A 22,191-nucleotide genomic window follows, 5' to 3' on the forward strand; every position below is an offset into this window, starting at 1 on the left:
ACAAATTAATAGCATACTTGATGGCCGGTGACTCAGCTGCCTGCTGTGGCTCTAAAACACACACACAAAAACACGGCCCTCCCCCTTCCTACTGCTCATTCAGTAACAACCTGCCTGCTCACTGCCTGGTAGTCAGCAGCAGGTCACAGTGAAAAATATGTTTTGTTTGAAGAAATGCCATGTTTACCCCCCGCGACATCGTTTTCAAAGTAGCCCAAATGTTAGCAAAACTGCGGACATGGCAACCCTGCACTGAAGCATCTGCTCGTTGCATGGTAACAATAGTCTCTCTGCCTGGTTGGGTTTCTGGTGAGCAAACCAATTATTTTGTGCACTACTGCCACCTACAGTGGGATCCAGTGCAGGACAGCAGAATATAAAACACCCACTGGTACATAACATGTCATGTAATGTCACTACAATAATTGTTCCCTTGTTGTAATTAATGAAGAAGAAAAAAACAGTCTGACACAAATAATTGCAATTTAAAAAGCTTTATTGGAATTTTTTTGTAGTTTTTTTATTTTAAAGAATAGTGCATGTCTCAAAATATTAGAACGAGACCAATATGTGTATTTTTCTAAACATTGTTCCTGTGTCTGAAATTAAGTTTCTGTGTGTATTGGAGGAGTAAGCAATACTCAAAATGTGTGTGTGTGTGTGTGTGTGTGTTGTAGTAGTAGATGGCCATTATTTATTCAAACATCTCAGTTTGGGCAGAGCCACTGGAGAAACCTGTCAATCAAACAGGAGAATAAATAGTAGTTTTCACTTACACATCAGATAGCTGCTCTTTCTCTGCTATCTCATTCTATTTCTATAATTCTCTACCTCATTCTATTTCTATAAATCTCAAAAATGCCCTTGTTATGTTCTACTTCTCCTTCTTCTATTTCCTCACCTTTCCTCAGACTCTTCTTTTCCTCTTTCTTGTCCTCCTTACTTTCTCCAACATTTTCCACCTGCTTCATGTTACTGGCCTGCTCTTGCTTCACTTGCTTTTTTGCCTTGCCCTTTTTCCTTTTGACCTTCCCTTCCTGAATAATTTGGACAAGGAGATAAAGTAATATAAGCTTATGGCTATTTTCTACTCTTGAGCTACGATATCTAGAGTTATGATATACTGTAGGACATATGGCCAATATCCCCTTCCTGTTTCCTCTCACCTGTGGGTACACTCCTGCCATTTTCTGCGCCATTTCCTGGAGCAGCTTCCTGCTGTTCTCACTCAGGTTGGTGATGGGGGCCAGGCGAGGGCTTCCTGTATTGGTGATGGGGGCCAGGCATGGGCTTTCTGTATTTCCTCTCACCTGTGGGTACACTCCTGCCATTTTCTGCGCCATTTCCTGGAGCAGCTTCCTGCTGTTCTCACTCAGGTTGGTGATGGGGGCCAGGCGAGGGCTTCCTTTATTGGTGATGGGGGCCAGGCAAGGGCTTTCTGTATTTCCTCTCACCTGTGGGGCCACTCCTGCCATTTTCTGGAGCAGCTTCCTACCGTTCTCGCTCAGGTTGGTGATTGGGGGCAGGCGAGGGCTGTGGTGGTATGGTAAGTACTCCACAGCAGGCGGAGCAACAATGACAGGGATGTTGGGTTTGGCCACAATAATCTGTACAGACATAGGGTCAAACAATTGAGATGTGACACACACTAGTGATGCGCGGGTTGACTCATAACCAGAAGTCCCGCGGTTATATCCACAGGGCGGCGGATTTAGGGTCATGAAATATTGTTGAATAAACAGAAAACAATACATTAAAAAATCCATAAATGTATAATTATTGTGCAAGTTATATCTATAGGCTATTTGGCATTAGTGCGTAAGCCTAAACTTTAGGGCATAACTTGACGCGCGCCAGATAGACTACACACCAATCACCAAACGCTTTAATTCAATAAGAGAAAAGCTACGAAATGGAAAGTTGAAAATAAAGAAGGGACGGCCAGAAAAGTAATGTTTGGAAAATATTTGGTGAAGTGTTAAAAGAGGATGATGGCAGTGCCTATGTTATGTTTGATGATTGTGAGGCACTATAGAAATTCGACAGTCACAAGAGGGGGATTCAAATAGGCCTATGGCACGTCAAGGGAACAAACAGCCTACTGTTCAGATGGGTTAAATGGAAACTGAAATCTGGACACTGACTGTAGATCTTTAACCTCTCACAGTCTTAATATTAACTCCTGCAGAATTAAGCATTTCTTGCAGTAAAATGATAGGCTACACCAAATGTAGGCTATATTTTGACTCGGGAACAGCAGTGGAGAAATATGATTTATTTCAGCATCTTGAGGGAATGTGAATGCGCAGCTAGGGACTGCTTTATCAGCATCATAAAAGCTGATAATATTTCAACCACATAAAATGTGCATCCAAGCCAAACTGAAATCTTATCAGAAACATGTCTGGTCGTTTTCAACCCGTCAAACTGATGTCATTTGGAAATTTTGCACAGAAAATGTTTCCCTTTCTTTCTTGAGTTATTGCATTTTCTTCTTGATCCCTAAACGTTTTTGGTTTATTTAGTCTTCTATCTAATTATAGACAAGTTGACTAAAAAATAGCCTACCAAAATGTTGGAAATTATAAGCAGAAACATATCCAAATTAGGCACAAAAAAATCCTGCACCCCCTGCTAAGAAATCGTTCTGACGGTGTTCTATATATATATATTTGCGGGTTAGGGTCAGGTGCGGGCCTCAGATTTTCCCTTTATCACATATAGTCGGGCGGTTGCGGATGGGTTATTAGCAATTGCGGGTGGGTTCGGTTGAACAAACAGCTGACCCGCGCACCACTAACACACACACACACACACACACACACACATGTAAGAGCCTATCAGTCGAGGGTCCTTCAGTGAAGCCCCTTTTCTCAGTGGTTCCTTTGAAGGCCCTGGACTGTCCTCAGCAGAGGCATCATTGCCATTATCACGCTGTGTGTCAGAGAGCTAGTTGGTCATAGTCCATTCTCCACATTCAGTCAAAGAGTTACTCAAATACATGCTGCAGAACATATCAGAAAGTCTGACTCATCGAAGGAGTGGAGAGAAAGATCGTAGTCCTCTACTATATCCCTCACTTTAAGCCTTGTCACCTTTCCATCCTCCTCATCCTTCACTTTCAGCGGTGGTGTCCTCCTTTCATGATCCTTTTCATCAGACTGTGTATCAGAGTCAACTAGTCAGAGACTATTCTCCTTACAGTGATGTCACTCAACAAAGACATGGTGTACAACTGTCTTACCTCAGATTCACAGTCAGTGAAGGAGTAGATAGAGATGTCAGAGTTGGAGGATGAGATCACCCCATCATCATTTCTATCCATCAGCCGAGTCACCCTTCCAGACTGAGGAGACAGACAAAGGCATGTACTTAGGGCAGCCATAGAATACACTGGCATTGACTGTCAAGAAAATGTTGAATATTTAGGCAATCCAACATAGTTGTACAAGTAGTGAGTAATTTATGGGTAATTGAAAATGCAAGTGTATTGAAATGCAATAAATGCAACTCCCATAACATTAGGGATGGGGCTAAAGACTTTCCATACTGTAGGATTCTTTAGCATTTCTAATGAATGATTGTCAATTCAACCAAGCCAACCAAAATGGCCATATGAATCAACAGATTGATCTATCTGTTCTGTCTCTATGGGAACAGCAGAGATGTCTGACCTGGCTAAGAGTCTCTGGATTGATGTCCCATCCATCCCCAGATGTCTGTTCCTGCCCACAGCTCACAATGATTGGCTGTGAACAGTAAAGAAAAAATGTAACACTCTTTTGCTCATTTTGGCCTTGGAAATAACTTGGAAATAAATGATGTAGCTATCAATAAATAATTTAAGTAGCTACTGTTATGTGGTTGATTTGAATGTGACATACAGGCCTTTTGTGGATCTGAGGGGTCTGCACTGAAGTAGACTGTCAAGACAATATTCAATTTCAAATGTGGTTAGATAAGGAGGGATATCTGCACTTGCTTTTATTGTGATAACTGCAGTTTGTACATGCAGCATAACTAATGTTTATGTGTTATTGTTTTCAGGTCAGATTTGACTTACAGGCCTTGGACTTCTGCGCTCTTTGCCGGTTGGCCACATCACAGAATCAGGGGTGTTCACCCTCACTGGATTCAACTGTCAACACAACACTCAATTTAAAAGGTGATAACAAAAACAGAAGATTTTTTAAATATATATATATTTGATATTTACCACATAAGGGCGGCGCCTTAAAGCTCTTTTGATTCTCTCATCATTACGATTCATCTTGCTTTCTGCATAAAGGGCATGTCCCAAATGGCACCCAGTGCCCATATATTGCACTTATTTTGACCTGAGCCCAATGGGCACAGGTCAAAAGTAGTACACTACAGGGTGCCATTTGGGACCAAAGAATGTAAGAGCCTACCAGACGTTCTAAACTCCATGGACGGGTCTATCCAACCGTTTCCAATCGTAGTATTTATTCTCTGCACAGTGTCAGCTAGGGCAGACTATGCACCTGAAACAACCTGACTGAAGAAAGCAATTGTACTGATTATATCAAAGCTGAACACAGTTTATGTAGTGAATTTATGCTTGGTTACGTCACAATAGGTCACATTTTTATGGGCGCGCATAATACGTCACAGGAAAGGCTTGTATGGGACTGGACTGGTGGTATCTCCCCCTGGTCGTAATTTATAACTGTCAAATAAAATCTATCTAGCTATCTAACTGAAATGGCTGTAGAGGACTCTTTGATCATCACATTTGAGGCACATGTCAGCAGGTGGCAGTGTCTTCAAATGCAGCACTTGATGATCTGAGCAACAGTTGAGCAACTTTGTGGTTGTGACGAATCCAAATGCGGAAGTCCAGTACATTTGTTTTTGCTTAGCAAGCTTGCCCGCCTATTTCTACAATTCATCTTCTTAAACTCGGATTTTAAACTTAACCACACTGCTAACCTTATGCCCAACCTTAAATTAAGACCAAAAAGCCTATTTTTGTTTTCATTAATTTTTACGATATAGCCTATTTGTACTTTGTGGCTGTGTTATCTAGTGGGAACCTCTAGCTAGCTAGCTACCTACAATCTGGCTAAAGTGTTGCGCAATATTGGAGGAAAAGTTGATTGATTATTGTGCTTGATTATCCAAGTACTAGTTTGACAAATATGCATTGGTCATCAAAATGATATCCCGAATAATTTTAAAACATATGGTTCAGAGGTTCAAGAGTTTTACTCCTGAGTTCAGGCTCACGAGTGGGATTGTTGCTGTCATTATAGTATCATTTGTTTTGTTTACTGTCACTACATATTTCGGTTTATCAGAGGATGTCTTCAGTCTTGGAATGACAGTTTTTGGCAATGGGCATGGTAAGTTAGCTAGGAGGGTCTGAGTGAATCAACAGTTATATATGCTCAGTAGCTACTTTGTATGAGAGTGTTGTAACGTTAGCTAGCTTGCTAGAATGGTGGTCCTCTGTAGCTCAGCTGGTAGAGCACGGCTCTTGTAACGCCAAGATAGTGGGTTCGATCCCCGGGACCACCCATACACAAAAATGTATGCACGCATGACTGTAAGTCGCTTTCGTCTGCTAAATGGCATATTATTATAATAATAATAATAATAATAATAATATGCCATTTAGCAGACGCTTTTATCCAAAGCGACTTACAGTCATGCGTGCATACATTTTTTTGTGTATGGGTGGTCCCGGGGATCGAACCAACTACCTTGGCGTTTCAAGCGCCGTGCTCTACCAGCTGAGCTACAGAGGACCACATTATTATTATTATTAAAACTTATAGCTAATGTAACAGATGGTGCCAGTAGGCTACAGCAGTAGGCTACAGCACAACACACCAGTGTAGCTTATGTCTGTCAACCCTATCATTTATGTTTTAATCCTTTCCTCTTCCTTTGCAGTGCACAAGCTCATCACATACTCCTTCCACCACAAGACAGTGACCCAGCTACTCCTCAGTATTGGGGTTCTGGTGCCCCTCTGTGGAGGCATTGAGAAGAGTGTGGGCACTGTTCGGTTCCTCCTCATGTTTCTGCTGCTCTCTATCAGCACAGGGGTGTTGTACACCATACTGGGTCTGCTACTGTTTGGTGCATCTGCCCAGAACCAGGTGGAGGGGTTCATTCCAGTGTCCCTCTCCCTTATGGGTATGGCCACAGTGCACTCCCGTATGGTTAAGGGCTTTCTTTTCGGGGTCACTGTACCCATGTTAGCCCTGCCCTGGCTGTTTCTGTTCATCATAACACTTTTGGTCCCACACACTGTCTTCCTTTGCAATGCCATCGCCATCATCGCAGGGGGGATCTGTATCCTTACTCCAACCTCATTGTGGTTCAAAATAACTGATACACTCCTCTGCAGTATGTCACAGCTTTATAAGTGTGCTTAGTAGTGTAGTTAAGTGGTAATAGGTTATAGGTGTTGTATATGAATCCTGCTGCTGAACATTATGGCATGTTTGTTTAGAAAAAATATTGCATCACTGCGTCACACATTCTCCTTAACTTGCACTGGTGAAACAGACGGAAAGGGCTGGCTCTCACTTCTGGACATGTCCGATGCCAGGGCATCAGTGCTGGACAAGAAGATGCCTTTCAGGCTGCTGAGGAACATTGGTGTCCTGTATGTCCCTGCATCAACAGAGGAGAGAAGGAAGACGGTCCACCCACCGTGAGTACTAAGAAAGCACCAGACATATCATTTATCAGACAAGACAAGAGGTCATTAAATAACAATTGCTGTGTGCAAGCCAGAGCACATAATGTACTACAGTATAATGAGGTGCAGTTATAATTGATGATCCTCAGCTGTAATTGAAACTGTACAATAGGCACCTAGTGGTCCCCCATGATTAGATAGAGAATTACTGGTATAGATAGGCTCTCTGAATTCTGTCCACGTTCTCATTGATTGCAGAATCATTCCAACCCCAGGCTCCTACCCAGTCCAAGCCTACGCTCCAGTGTCCTTTACCTCCAACCTACAGGCTACCGAGACCACACCAAAGACATTTGAAGGCTGGGCCCACTCCTACTATACACAGGGGAGCCCTGTTCAGCTCTCAGGTTATTACGGACACAACCATGGATATGGCCTCAAGCATAGCTTTGGGCCAAGTCACGGACATAGTCACGAACATGGACACAGCTGCAGCCACAGCCAAGGTTATGGACATAGTCACGAACACAGCTTCGGCCATGGACTCAGTCATGGGCTTGCATCTGCCTCTCAAACCAGCAGTCACTGGGCTCCAGTGGCTCAACATCCACATTCTCAACATTCCCACCTCAGTCCACTGTCTGTGTCTGTCAGTGCCCCCCAGAGTTTCACAGCAAAGATGCCGGAGTCACTGCCAGAATCTGTGATGGTTCACCCAGGAGCACCTGTGTCTTCACTGACAGATTGATGACTTCAATCCGTAACGGCAAAACTCGCTATAGCTCGATTGAAATGTAAAGGCAATGTTCGCGAAGACCGGAAATTACATTTACATTTCAAGCGTGCTATTTTCAGCAATCACAATCCTTGTAAAAACGTCAACTCTTGGTATAACTAATAACATTTAAAAAATACAAATGTCAGTGTGGTTATAAGCCGCTATAGCTCTGAACTACGGCGATACGGATTTAATCGAGCCCATAGTTGTCATTCAATGTGTTTTCTGTCTCATGTTATACATTGAGATGTAATATGCTTGGACAAGTGTTTTGAGGCAGTACTTGAAGGTCCACTTTTTCTTCACTGATGTTTTTGGTTTTAATATACAAGCAGGCTCTGAATGTTCAAGGTCAAATCAATGCAATAAAGGGTTTGCTTGTCAGTTGATTGTAAGACCACTCCTTTTGGCTTGTGTGTTTTGTACTTTGTGTTTTTTTACACATACGGTAGACAAATCTCTTGGTACTCTTGATTTATACAACCTAGATTAAAACAACGTTTTTCAAAACCCTTAGTAAACCAGAACAGTTTTTAGTTCAAACTAAACATTTTTATCACACTAATGTATTATCAGTTTTTCCCCCTTAACTACACTTAACAAAATATAAATGCAACATGTAAAGTGTTGGTCCCATGTTTCATGAGCTGAAATAAAAGATCCCAGAAATTTTCCAAACGTACAAAAAGCTTCTTTCTCTAATTTTGTATACAAATTTGTTTAAATCTCTGTTAGTGAGCATTTGTCCTTTGCCAAGATAATCCATCCACCTGACAGGTGTAGCATATCAAGAAGCTGATTAAACAGCTTGATCATTACACAGGTGCTTCTTGTGCTGGGGACAATAAAAGAGCCACTCTAAAATGTGCAGTTTTGTCACACAACACAATGCTACATATGTCTCAAGTTTTGAGGAAGCGTGCAATTGGCATGCTGACTGCAGAAATGTCCACCAGAGATGTTGCGAGAGAATTTAAAATTCATTTCTGTACCATAAGCAGACTCCAACGTCGTTTTAGAGAATTTGGCAGTACGTCCAACCGGCCTCACAACCGCAGACCACGTGTAACCACGCCACCCCAGGACCAGCAGAGTGCCCAATGGTGGCGGTGGGGTTATGATATGGGCAAGCAATGAACAGCAACTTCGCACAGCTGTTGAAGAGTGGCACAACATTCCACAGGCCACAATCAACAGCCTGATCAACTCAATGCGAAGGATATGTGTCGTGCTGCTTGAGGGAAATGGTGGTCACACCAGATACTGTTTGGTTTTCTGATCCACGCACCTACCTTTCTTTTAAGGTATCTGTGTTCTTAGAATAAAATACAAAATAGCATCCACTCACCACTAAATTAGATCCATTACATTCAGTTTGTTTTGCAATGCATCGTTCAAAAATTTTGGAAATTCAGAAGCAGGGGACAAGTGGGTGAGGTGATCAAGAGTGTGGGCTACAAGGGCAGATTATGATGTAATCTTTGGAAAATTAACTAGTCGTGCACAGTAAAGAGAAGCCATAAATGACAACCAAGACTAAATAAAGCAAATCAATGATCTCCATTTATTATTTCTTTACAAATGCATGCTTTAAAGTTACTATTTATATACAAATAGCTATTTTGCATATAAAACTGGATCAAGTGGTAAGAGTCATGTAACACAGGTCAATTTTAAAAAGGCACATTTCTTATTTAAATGACAACATGTACCATACCATATTTGATTCTGTATCACTACAATAGTTGAGGGTTTCTCTATTAAAAGAAACACAAAATGACGTGCTAAAATGATAGACTGCTGAACATCACCCGTATATCATCCACTTGATTCTATTTCATACGGTTACAGAACCTCAGAAAATTGAAGTAAATATTTTGTATTTAGGCTTTCAACCATCAGCATAAGAAAATAAAACTAGATAAAGTTCTTACATATACATATCCCAGAATTAGTGATTATCAGAACACACATAAATGACAGTCAATAAATGACAGTTAATAGATGTATTCATGTTGTACTGCAAGTGCACATACAATACAACACATATTGCATTGCCTAAATGCCGTGGTAGTGTCCAGCTAAACATAACTAGTCGGTACTAAGCCTTACAGTGGGAGAGCATGAGAAAAAAACACCTGGGCATTTTTACAGTAAACCACCATTTAATCTACAACCTTTTCGTTTAATGAACCGATGAAGAACAAGGCTCAATGACTAAACAGTTACTGCAATTTAAATGTAGGAATTGTACAGTACATGGTACAATATGAATGTGCTACTAGTATGCATATTTGACTAATCTTGCACTGCTCTCTGTATTTACACAACCTTCGTGCATCTGAATAGGCAGCCATGTTGAACTTGTAAATACATTTAAAGATGCAAATATAGAATGCTTTCAATGCCGTAGACATTTCAGGAGTTAATTTACAATATATTACTTTTTTTATCGCCTTGTGGGGATCTTCACAGCATGATAAACGTCCAGAGGCAATATTTCATATCATAATCACCTCTGTTTGCGCCTAGTTTCACTTACAAAAACGATGTGTAACATTCAATGTATAATATCTCCAACTTTTCTAATCTGATGGGAAACAATGAAGGTCTGCACTCTATTTTATAAAAAAATCTATTGGTTTATTCCAAAATGTTCCATAACCTTAAAAGGAGCGCGTGGACCAAATCTACACTGAACAAAAATATAAACGCAACATGCAACTATTTCAAAGATTTTACTGAGTTACAGTTCATATAAGGAAATCAGTCAATTGAAATGAATAAATTAGGCCCTAATCTATGGATTTCACATGACTGGGAATTCAGATATGGAACACGCTGTCGTACACGTCAATCCAGAGCATCCCAAACATGCTCAATCAGTGACATGTCTGGTGAGTATGCAGGCCATGGAAGAACTGGGACATTTTCAGCTTCCAGAAATTGTGAACAGATCCTTGTGACATGGGGCCGTGCATTATTGTGCTGAAACGTGAGGTGATGGTGGCGGATGAATGGCACGACAATGGGCCTCAGGATCTCGTCACGGTATCTCTGTGCATTCAAATTGCCATCGATTTAAAATGCAATTGTGTTCATTGTCCGTAGCTTATGCCTGTCCATACCATAACCCCACCACCACGGGGCACTCTGTCCACAATGTTGACATCAGCAAACCGCTCGCCCACATGGCGCCATACACGCTGACTTCTACCTGGTACAGTTGAAACCGGGATTCATCCGTGAAGAGCACACTTCTCCAGCATGCCAGTTGCTATCGAAGGTGAGCATTTGCCCACAGAAGTCAGTTACGACGCCAAACTGCAGTCAGGTCAAGACCCTGGTGAGGACGACGAGCATGCAGATTAGCTTCCCTGAGACGGTTACTGACAGTTTGTGCAGAAATTATTCTGTTGTGCAAACCCACAGATTCATCAGCTGTCCGGGTGGTTGGTCTCAGACGATCCCACAGGTGAAGGAGCCGGATGTGGAGGTCCTGGGCTGGCGTGGTTACACGTGCACAAAATTTGAGAGAAATAAGCTTTTTGTGTGGATGGAAAATGTCTGGGATCTTTTATTTCAGCTCATGAAACATGGGACCAACACTTTACATGTTGCGTTTATATTTTGTTCAGTGTACATGAAAGGCCTGGGGGTTAGGGGTCGATTTGGAGTATGAGCCCATTCCCAACCAATCTTGAATGAATTGCACTACCTCACAGCACGAGTCTCTACAAAATGCTGTCAGTAAGATTACACAACAAGACAATAAGTACAACAAACATTCATTCATACGTCTTTCCATTTAGTGATTATGTGCTGACACGTTACCTCCAAAAACAGTTTAAAACTGTTTTCCGTTACCACTCACCCTCCACCCGAAAGAAATAGGTTAACATATGGGGTTGTGAGGGTGTGCTGTAACGTTAACTTAATCTTCCTTAGCTCCACACGTCCTGAGAGTAGCGGCCCTTGGTCATCAGCTTCTTGATGTAAGCCACAGCCTGTGTGTGTGTGAGACCTCCCACCTCCTCAACGATGTCATAGAAGGAATTCTGCACATCCCGCGCCATGTTCCGAGCATTCCTAGGAAAAGACAAGTGGCAGCCATATTTACAGTAGGCACACAATAATGATGGATTTTCTCTTTCAAAAAACCCTCAAAGCTTGTACATGTACTGTGCCTTCAGGAAATATTCACACCCACATTTTGTTGTGTTACAGCCTGAATTTAAAATGGAATAAATTGAGATTTTCTGTCACTGACCTACACACAACACCCCATAATGTCAAAGTGGAATTATGTTTTTAGAAATGTTTAGAAAGCTATAAAAAATGAAAAGCTGAAATGTCTTGAGTCAATATGTATTCAACCCATTTGTTATGGCAAGCCTAAATAAGTTCAGGAGTAAAAATATGCTTAACAACTCACATAATAAGTTGCAATAATAGTGTTTGACATGATTTTTGAATGAACACGGCCCTCCCCCTTCCTACTGCTCATTCAGTAACAACCTGCCTGCTCACTGCCTGGTAGTCAGCAGCAGGTCACAGTGAAAAATATGTTTTGTTTGAAGAAATGCCATGTTTACCCCCCGCGACATCGTTTTCAAAGTAGCCCAAATGTTAGCAAAACTGCGGACATGGCAACCCTGCACTGAAGCATCTGCTCGTTGCATGGTAACAATAGTCTCTCTGCCTGGTTGGGTTTCTGGTGAGCAAACCAACTATTTTGTGCACTACTGCCACCTACAGTGGGATCCAGTGCAGGACAGCAGAATATAAAACACCCACTGGTACATAACATGTCATGTAATGTCACTACAATAATTGTTCCCTTGCTGTAATTAATGAAGAACAAAAAAACAGTCTGACACAAATAATTGCAATTTCAAAAGCTTTATTGAAAATGCATATTTCAAACATTTTTTGTAGTTTTTTTATTTTAAAGAATAGTGCATGTCTCAAAATATTAGAACGAGACCAATATGTGTATTTTTCTAAACATAGTTCCTGTGTCTGAAATTAAGTTTCTGTGTGTATTGGAGGAGTAAGCAATACTCAAAATATCTGTGTGTGTGTGTGTTGTAGTAGTAGATGGCCATTATTTATTCAAACATCTAAGTTTGGGCAGCAGCCACTGGAGAAACCTGTCAATCAAACAGGACAATAAATAGTAGTTTTCACTTACACATCAGATAGCTGCTCTTTCTCTGCTACCTCATTCTATTTCTATAATTCTCTACCTCATTCTATTTCTATAAATCTCAAAAATGCCCTTGTTATGTTCTACTTCTCCTTCTTCTATTTCCTCACCTCTTCCTCAGACTCTTATTTTCCTCTTTCTTGTCCTCCTTACTTTCTCCAACATTTTCCACCTGCTTCATGTTACTAGCCTGCTCTTGCTTCACTCGCTTTTTTGCCTTGCCCTTTTTCCTTTTGACCTTCCCTTCCTGAATATTTTGGACAAGGAGATAAAGTAATATAAGCTTATGGCTATTTTCTACTCTTGAGCTACGATATCTAGAGTTATGATATACTGTAGGACATATGGCCAATATCCCCTTCCTGTTTCCTCTCACCTGTGGGTACACTCCTGTCATTTTCTGCGCCATTTCCTGGAGCAGCTTCCTGCTGTTCTCACTCAGGTTGGTGATGGGGGCCAGGCGAGGGCTTCCTGTATTGGTGATGGGGGCCAGGCAAGGGCTTTCTGTATTTCCTCTCACCTGTGGGGCCACTCCTGACATTTTCTGGAGCAGCTTCCTACCGTTCTCGCTCAGGTTGGTGATTGGGGCCAGGCGAGGGCTGTGGTGGTATGGTAAGTACTCCACAGCAGGCGGAGCAACAATGACAGGGACAGGGCTGGGAGGAGTCAGAGGCTTTGGGACATCCTCTGGAGAGGGCAGGGCCCGTAGGGCTTCAGCCAGGGTCCAGGGTGCTGAGGTCACAAGAGGAGAAAGGCAAGTCTGGCCAGGCACAGGACCAGAGACTTTCCCTGGGCTCTGTAATACCAGAAACAACAAACAAACTGTCAGGACAGTGCTATGTTATACACAATCTCTAGATATACTGTATAACTAATCTATAAATACATTAGATACATGACTACACTCAATAAGTAAGAGTAACTTACAAAGCGCTGGACTTCATACTTCTTTTTTTCAAGCTTGAGGAGCCTGTTCTTGGCTATGCTGGTCTTCATTTCTGCCATGCTCTCTACCATTTCGGCCATCTCTCCAGTGCATTTCTTGAAAGCCACTTTCAACCTTTCCAAGTCATTCAGCCAACTGTCCAGGTCTACTGCCTCAAGATCTCATTTTGCTGCAGTTTCTCTTCATCACTTGGATCAGTGCCCTCAACTCCTCGCCCCTCCTCCCATTGTCTTCCCTATTCACATCTTCATCCCTCAGTCTTTCATCCTTCCTCCTCCCCATCCACTTCTCAATCCAGGCTCTGAAGCATCCCTCATTCTTCTTCTGCCTCTCTTGGTTGATGTCCAGACCGTCATTGACCGTCTTCAGGCCTTCCTCCAGGTCAAGCTCTATGGAGGCCAGGTTTTCTTTAATTCTCCTCAGGCTCTCCTCATTGGTGTTGGTCCACTGTGTCTTCTTGTCCAGCTGCTGCCTGCAGGGCCGGACAGAAGGGACCACCTCCATCTGGCGTGACACCTTCTTCAGGGCACTCACAGAGGCAGGGAGAGGGATGTTGGGTTTGGCCACAATAATATGTACAGACATCGGGTCAAACAATTGAGATGTGACACACACTAGTGATGCGCGGGTTGACTCATAACCAGAAGTCCTGCGGTTATATCCACAGGGCGGGGGATTTAGGGTCATGAAATATTGTTGAATAAACAGAAAACAATACATTAAAAAATCCATAAATGTATAATTATTGTGCAAGTTATATCTATAGGCTATTTGGCATTAGTGTGTAAGCCTAAACTTTAGGGCATAACTTGACGCGCGCCAGATAGACTACACACCAATCACCAAACGCTTTAATTCAATAAGAGAAAAGCTACGAAATGGAAAGTTGAAAATAAAGAAGGGACGGCCAGAAAAGTAATGTTTGGAAAATATTTGGTGAAGTGTTAAAAGAGGATGATGGCAGTGCCTATGTTATGTTTGATGATTGTGAGGCACTATAGAAATTCGACAGTCACAAGAGGGGGATTCAAATAGGCCTATGGCACGTCAAGGGAACAAACAGCCTACTGTTCAGATGGGTTAGATGGAAACTGAAATCTGGACACTGACTGTAGATCTTTAACCTCTCACAGTCTTAATATTAACTCCTGCAGAATTAAGCATTTCTTGCAGTAAAATGATAGGCTACACCAAATGTAGGCTTTATTTTGACTCGGGAACAGCAGTGGAGAAATATGATTTCTTTCAGCATCTTGAGGGAATGCAAATGCGCAGCTAGGGACTGCTTTATCAGCATCATAAAAGCTGATAATATTTCAACCACATAAAATGTGCATCCAAGCCAAACTGAAATCTTATCAGAAACATGTCTGGTCGTTTTCAACCCGTCAAACTGATGTCATTTGGAAATTTTGCACAGAAAATGTTTCCCTTTTGATCTTAAGTTATTGCATTTTCTTCTTGATCCCTAAAAGTTTTTGGTTTATTTAGTCTTCTATCTAATTATAGACAAGTTGACTAACAAATAGCCTACCAAAATGTTGGAAATTATAAGCAGAAACATATCCAAACTAGGCACAAAAAAATCCTGCACCCCCTGCTAAGAAATCGTTCTGACGGTGTTCTATATTTGCGGGTTAGGGTCAGGTGCGGGCCTCAGATTTTCACTTTATCACATATAGTCGGGCGGTTGCGGATGGGTTATTAGCAATTGCGGGTGGGTTCGGTTGAACAAACAGCTGACCCGCGCACCACTAACACACACACACACACACACACACACACACGTAAGAGCCTACCAGTCGAGGGTCCTTCAGTGAAGCCCCTTTTCTCAGTGGTTCCTTTGAAGGCCCTGGACTGTCCTCAGCAGAGGCATCATTGCCATTATCACACTGTGTGTCAGAGAGCTAGTTGGTCATAGTCCATTCTCCACATTCAGTCAAAGAGTTACTCAAATACATGCTGCAGAACATACCAGAAAGTCTGACTCATCGAAGGAGTGGAGAGAAAGATCGTCGTCCTCTACTATATCCCTCACTTTAAGCCTTGTCACCTTTCCATCCTCCTCATCCTTCACTTTCAGCAGTGGTGTCCTCCTTTCATGATCCTCATCATCAGACTGGGTATCAGAGTCAACTAGTCAGAGACTATTCTCCTTACAGTGATGTCACTCAACAAAGACATGGTGTACAACTGTCTTACCTCAGATTCACAGTCAGTGAAGGAGTAGATAGAGATGTCATCAGAGTTGGAGAATGAGATCACCCCATCATCATTTCTATCCATCAGCCGAGTCACCCTTCCAGACTGAGGAGACAGACAAAGGCATGTACTTAGGGCAGCCATAGAATACACTGGCATTGACTGTCAAGAAAATGTTGAATATTTAGGCAATCCAACATAGTTGTACAAGTAGTGAGTAATTTATGGGTAATTGAAAATGCAAGTGTATTGAAATGCAATAAATGCAACTCCCATAACATTAGGGATGGGGCTAAAGACTTTCCATACTGTAGGATTCTTTAGCATTTCTCTGTTCAAATATTTTTTTATTGAACACACACAAGAATGGTGTATAGGTATGAAAGACATGTGTACAGTTCTTATCTAAACATAAGAGAACAGACATGAACAACAAGACCCAGAGTTCTGGACACAAAACAAATATTACAAAACACGACATACAGAACAGGGACAGGTAGAAAGAAAAAGGGTATATGTAACCCCCCCCCTATTCCACCCTATTCCCCTCCCGACTGCTCGAGTGTCAGGGCCAGCACACGCTGCCCAAAGGTAGATTACAATATGACAATTGAGAGTGCGTTAAAAAGTACAAATTCACAGCACCGACTGGTCCAGGTAAGAGAGGAAAGGCTGCCAGATTTGATCAAATGTTGATAATTTATTGTTCAGAATATATCTAATTCTTTCTAAGTGTACAGTTTTTGCCACTTCGCTGAGCCATAATTTGGTAGAGGGCGCTTCCCTCCTTTTCCAAAACAACAAGATTAATTTTTTTGCCGAAATGAGACTGTAAGAGATGAGTTGTTTTTGGGAGTTGGTTAATCCGTTTAGGGAATCGGACACTCCCAGGATTATCAGAAGCGGGTCTGGGTCTATTGAAGTCTCCAGAACTTCAGAGAGGACCCCAAATATTCCACACCAATAACCATACAGACTAGAGCATAGGGCAAAGCAGTGGAGTAGTGTACCCTGCTCAGCCTGACATTTATCACACATAGGGGATGTATCAGGAAATATCCTATGCAGTTTAGTTTTGGAGTAGTGTAATCTGTGTAATACCTTAAATTGTATGAGACGATGTCTGGAGTTAATGGAGCAGGTGTGGATATACTCCAAGCTATCCTCCCAGTCTGCCACCGAAATATCAGTCCCTAGTTCTTCCTCCCATTTTGCCTTAATGGCATCTGTAGAGGGTGCGCTAACAGATTGAAAAGCGTCATATAGACGAGATATCAGTTTGTCTGAGGTGGGGCATATTTTTATGCATCCGTCAAACATGGAAGGTTTAGCATTCTCAAATGTTGGGAGGTGTTTTCTAACATAGTCTCTAATTTGTAGGTATCTGAAAAAGTTACTTCTGGGAAGGTTATAAGTTTCCCTCAGCGCTTCAAAGGAAGCAAAGGTCCCTCCTATATATAAATCCCCTATGGTACTTATCCCCAACTCTCCCCATCGCTCAAAGGTGTTATCAAGGTTAGAGGGGGCAAAGGAGGGATTCCTGGCAACAGGGAGCATGAATGATATTGGTCTAAGCTCAAAGTGGACTTTAATTTGCTTCCAGATTCGGACTGTGCTATGTATAATAGGATTGTTATGGTAAAGTGACATCTCCAGATTAACAGGTGACAAAATCACGGCACCAATAGAGAAGGGATGACACTCCTCCCGCTCCATGTTAAGCCAGCTGGATGGCGGGGTTGCGTCATCCAGCAAAAACGTAACAGCGCGGAGGTTAGCGGCCCAATAGTAAAATATAAAATTTGGGAGAGACAATCCTCCTTCCATCTTGGATTTACATAGGTGTTTTATACCTATCCTGTGTGTTTTATAATCCCAGATGAAAGGATTGATAATAGAGTCCAGTTGTTTATGAAATGATTTAGGTATGAATACTGGGATGTTCTGGTATAGGTAGAGCAGTTGTGGGAGGAAGACCATTTTAATGGCATTAATTCTACCGAGCAGAGAAATTGGGAGAGTTCTCCAAAACTGTTTGTTTGCCTTGAGATTTTGCATCAGAGAAGGGAAATTCTCTTTAAATAGTAAGGAGTATTGTTTGGTAACTACAATTCCAAGGTAGATACATTTTTCTGAAGATAACTTAACTGGAAGATGTTCTAGCCAGGAGGTGTTTTGCAACCGTATGGGCATTAATTCCCTCTTGTTCCAATTTATTCTATATCCCGAGAAGGTACCAAACAAATTAATCACCTCAAGAATAGCTGGAATACTAGCGTGGGGTTCTGTTACATAGAGGAGAATATCATCTGCGTATAGGGAAATCTTATTTAGAGTATCTTTAGTATTATAGCCGTGTATTGCTGAATGAGATCTGATCGCTTGAGCGAGAGGTTCAATAATTAGGGCGAAGAGCATAGGCGACAGCGCACAACCCTACCTTGTCCCTCTGTGGAGGTTAAATCGGGGCGACATTGATTGGTTAGTGAGTATTCTCGCACAGGGGTTCCTATATAAAAGCTGGATCCAATTTATGAACCCATCTCCAATATTAAATTTCTGTAGGACCTTGAATAGATAGGGCCACTCAACTTGGTCAAAGGCCTTTTCGGCGTCAAGAGATATAACGGCAAGGTCCACGTTAGGTAACCTCTGAGAATACATAATGTGAAGAGGCGCCTGAGATTGAAGAATGAGTTTCTATTAGGGATAAAGCCGGTCTGGTCCGAATGGACCAATTTGCCAATTAAAGTGCTAAGCCTGTTAGCCAGAGTTTTTGCTAAAATCTTTTGGTCTGTATTAAGGAGGGATATTGGTCTGTATGACCCTACCTCTTCCGGATCTTTACCCTTCTTATGTATAACTGTAATAAACGCCTCATCCAAAGTAGATGGGAGAGCTCCATCCTCATTGGCCCGAACCAACATTTTGTGCAGGTAGGGAGATAGCATGTTGCTGAATGTTTTATAGAATTCACCAGGGTATCCATCTGGGCCCGGGGTCTTGCCACTCTTTAGAGATTTAATTGTTTCTCTAATTTCTTCAAGAGATATTTCCTTATTCAGGAAGTTAGAGTCTTCCTGGTTCAGGGCAGGAAGATTACAGTCCTCCAAAAAGTTATGCATAATTAAGGGATTAGGATCCGCTTTAGATGTATATAGAGTCTCATAAAACTGACGGAATCTGTCATTGATGTCTTTGGGGGAGGAGAGTAATTCCCCAGATGCAGATTTAACTTTGTGAATCATTCGGTCACTCACGTTTTTTCGAAGTTGTCTGGCGAGTAATTTGTGTGGTTTGTCACCAAACTCAAAATATTTTTGCTTGGCATAGAGAAAAGATTTAGCAATTTTAGCCGAGAGGATCTGATTGTATTAAAATTTTAAAGACATAATTTGTTTATGTTTCTCCATAGATGGATGTCTAGCATTCTCCCTATCCAGTAAGTGAATTTGTCCCTCCAGTTCTACCAATTTTTTTCTGTTTTGCCTACTGGCAGTCTGAAAGGAGATGATACAGCCTCTCAAATAAGCCTTCAGCGTTTCCCACAATAATGCTGGGGAAGTCTCTGTGTTGTCGTTGGTATCAAAGAAAAATGTAATTTGGTCTTTAAGATGTTCACAGAATGTTGGTTCTGTGAGGAGCTGAGGATTCAACCTCCAGACCCTCTCGTTTGGTACGATGTCACCCAATCTCAGGGAGAAGATGAGTGGACTGTGGTCAGAGATTATAATATCATGATATCTCACATTACAGGTATAGGGGAGTAGTTTAGCATCAACCAAAAAGTAGTCAATTCGAGTATATACATTGTGAACATGAGAGTAAAAGGAGTATTCCCTACCCGTAGGATTAGAGATCCTCCATATATCAAATAAGTTAGAATTTTTTATGTAGGTATTCAAGAATTCGCTTGAATAGGAGGTAGGGGTTCGCCGGGTAGAGGATCTATCCAAATATTGGTCTAGTACACAGTTAAGGTCCCCTCCAATGACCAGATTAGTATGGGAGATATCTGGAATCAGGGCAAGGACTCTTTTGAAAAAAGAGGGGTTATCAATGTTTGGCCCATAGATATTTAGTAGAGTTACAGAAGTAGAATGGATCTCTCCTATTACGATCACATAACGACCCTCTTTATCCACAATAGTGGTTTTATGTAGAAAGGGAATTCCTTTCCGTACCAGAATCGCTGTGCCTCTCGTTTTGGCAGAGAAGTTAGAGTGATACACTTGTCCCACCCACTTACATTTAAGTCTGTTATGAGATTTGTTTTTCAGATGGGTTTCTTGCAAAAATATAATATCAGACGAAAGTGCTTTCAAGTGGGCTAGGACCCTGCCTCTCTTAATTGGTTCGTTTAAACCCTTGACATTCCAGGAAGTGAATGTAAGTCCCGCCCTCCTCTCATTTGTAGTTCCTATGGTGGCCTGCATAACATGTAACTCACTAAAAAGGTAAGAAAGCGCACCAAACCATCACGATCAGCATATGTAGCACCTACACCCGAGCAGTATCCAACCCACCCCTCCCCCCCCGCAAGCACCTTTACTCTCCACCCTGTTCCCCTACTTTCCCCAACCTTTACCCCCCCCCCCATCAACCCACATTTAACAGGCATACACACATAGGACAGAAATAAATATGAAAATAAAAATAACAAACACATTGTCTGGCCGATGCCAAAAAAGCACGGCGCGCCCTCGAACAAGAGGTAAAACACAAATAAAATCCCAACTATGCGCTCACCTCTCGCTATCCTAGAACTTCTACTAACATATGAACTGAGGAGGCTCCCGCACTTAAAGTGTTCAATTAGCATCTAATAAACCTAAACAGAATAAGTTGCAACTTAAACATATTGCGCACTTAAGGTTAATCTTGGGTCAATCCCTGAGATAAGCAAGATGTATCATCACAAGATTCTATTGCTAAGCAATACCGGTCTAAACATAAACCATCAGTAACCGACATAGACAGCAGGACAGTTACATATTGTGGGTTAGGAGAAGGGAACAAGGATTTTGATAAATTGAACGTACCCCCCAATCAAAAAAATAACAAAGTAAATAAAAATGTAAAAAAATTAAAAAATGTAAAAATAATAATAATAATAATAATACATTATTTTCAAATAATTTAAAAAAATAGTGATTTATATATACATATGTGCACACATACACATCCACACACACACATACATACATGTGCATACCTACATACATACACACACACACATACGTATATATATATATATACGCACACACACACACATATACACACGTATACACGCACACATACATACACACACCCCAAAAAATATATACATATAAAATAAATATTCTTAAATATATACAGATACATACACACGCATACACACATACATCCATACACACACATCTACATACACAAACATGCATACCCCAGAATAATAATCTATACAAATTTAAAATATACACATACATAATACTAAAATGCTAAGAGAAAATAATAATAAAGTACAAATAATTATTATTATATGTACGCACAGGAATAATGTAAGAATTGAAAAATAAATAACGAAACAAAACAAAAATGGGGGAATATAAGTATATCCATCCGAAAGTGTCAATGATCCGACCTGGAAGGCCTCCCAAACAGGCATCGCTCTAAACCCAGTCGGAATGAAAGTGAAATTAACGTTAAGTGAGAGCTCTGACCGCCCTCCATTGGTCAGCTCATCGTATTACATGTTCGGTAGCCCTTGCTGAGACCGTTTAATACGGTTTCACCCGTTATGGTATGGTATGGTATGGATTCGAGTCCGTGAGCAGACCTTAACACACAATGACAAGGCACTCTAACCTGTACGGGGGATTGGTGTATATTCCCGGACAAACTTCTCTGCGTCCAGAACCGAGGCGAGCCAGATCTTCTCCCCGGAAGGCGGGGTAATTCTTAGTCTTGCAGGGAAGAGCAAGGCTGGGTGAAGATGGAGTTTGTAGAGTTTGGTCATGACATCTCTGTAGCCAGCGCGGTGCTTTGCCACATCGGGCGCATAGTCCTCATAGACACGAAAGGGGTGCCCTTTATGTAACAGGTTACCCCTCATTCGAGCCTCGCGCAGGATAAGATCCTTGGTCTTGAAACTGTGACAACAGATGATTACTGGGCGAGGACGCTGGCCCGGTCCAGGCACTGGGACAAGGGCGCGATGTGCACGGTCCACTAGGGGATCCGACGCCAAAACATCCGGTCCCATTGCATCCTTCAGTAGCTTGGCGAAGAAGTCGGTGGGGCGAGAGCCCGCCTCCACCCCTTCTGCCAGACCCACAACGCAAAGGTTATGCCGCCTGGATCTGCCCTCCAGGTCGACCACTTTCACAGAAAGCCTCTGCACA

The 22,191-nt window shown here is 41.8% G+C and overlaps 3 protein-coding genes across 3 annotated transcripts in view; 1 reads left to right on the plus strand and 2 right to left on the minus strand.

Moving 5' to 3' along the window:
• Positions 1 to 22,191, minus strand: part of LOC311108574 (translocating chain-associated membrane protein 2-like) — a 266,741-nt gene that overhangs the window by 127,614 nt on the left and 116,936 nt on the right. The gene's annotated exons all lie outside the window — the stretch shown is intronic.
• LOC311108585 (rhomboid domain-containing protein 2-like) lies at positions 4,859 to 7,838 on the plus strand. The gene is made up of 4 exons (XM_084151239.1): positions 4,859 to 5,366; positions 5,920 to 6,324; positions 6,541 to 6,688; positions 6,935 to 7,838. The coding sequence occupies exons 1-4, from the start codon at positions 5,180 to 5,182 to the stop codon at positions 7,422 to 7,424; spliced, it is 1,230 nt and encodes a 409-aa protein (XP_084007365.1). The 5' UTR covers positions 4,859 to 5,179; the 3' UTR covers positions 7,425 to 7,838.
• LOC311108580 (uncharacterized protein) lies at positions 12,343 to 14,782 on the minus strand. The gene is made up of 3 exons (XM_084151234.1): positions 13,591 to 14,782; positions 13,040 to 13,459; positions 12,343 to 12,607 (listed from the first exon to the last, which is right to left on the minus strand). The coding sequence occupies exons 1-3, from the start codon at positions 13,687 to 13,689 to the stop codon at positions 12,578 to 12,580; spliced, it is 549 nt and encodes a 182-aa protein (XP_084007360.1). The 5' UTR covers positions 13,690 to 14,782; the 3' UTR covers positions 12,343 to 12,577.

The sequence above is a fragment of the Coregonus lavaretus genome (genome assembly GCF_964263955.1).
Source record: "Coregonus lavaretus genome assembly, chromosome: 33".
Lineage (NCBI taxonomy): Eukaryota > Metazoa > Chordata > Actinopteri > Salmoniformes > Salmonidae > Coregonus > Coregonus lavaretus.

Bases quoted from the DNA above. Each gene is read 5' to 3' on its own strand.
- LOC311108585 (XM_084151239.1), top strand. From the start codon at position 5,180: ATGATATCCCGAATAATTTTAAAACATATGGTTCAGAGGTTCAAGAGT. The intron at 5,367-5,919 runs GTAAGTTAGCTA...CTTCCTTTGCAG, and splicing joins AGTTTTTGGCAATGGGCATG to TGCACAAGCTCATCACATAC. The intron at 6,689-6,934 runs GTGAGTACTAAG...CATTGATTGCAG, and splicing joins AGGAAGACGGTCCACCCACC to AATCATTCCAACCCCAGGCT.
- LOC311108580 (XM_084151234.1), bottom strand. From the start codon at position 13,689: ATGGCCGAAATGGTAGAGAGCATGGCAGAAATGAAGACCAGCATAGCC. The intron at 13,460-13,590 runs GTAAGTTACTCT...CTGGTATTACAG, and splicing joins AGTATGAAGTCCAGCGCTTT to AGCCCAGGGAAAGTCTCTGG. The intron at 12,608-13,039 runs GTGAGAGGAAAC...TTTGATTGACAG, and splicing joins TGACAGGAGTGTACCCACAG to GTTTCTCCAGTGGCTGCTGC.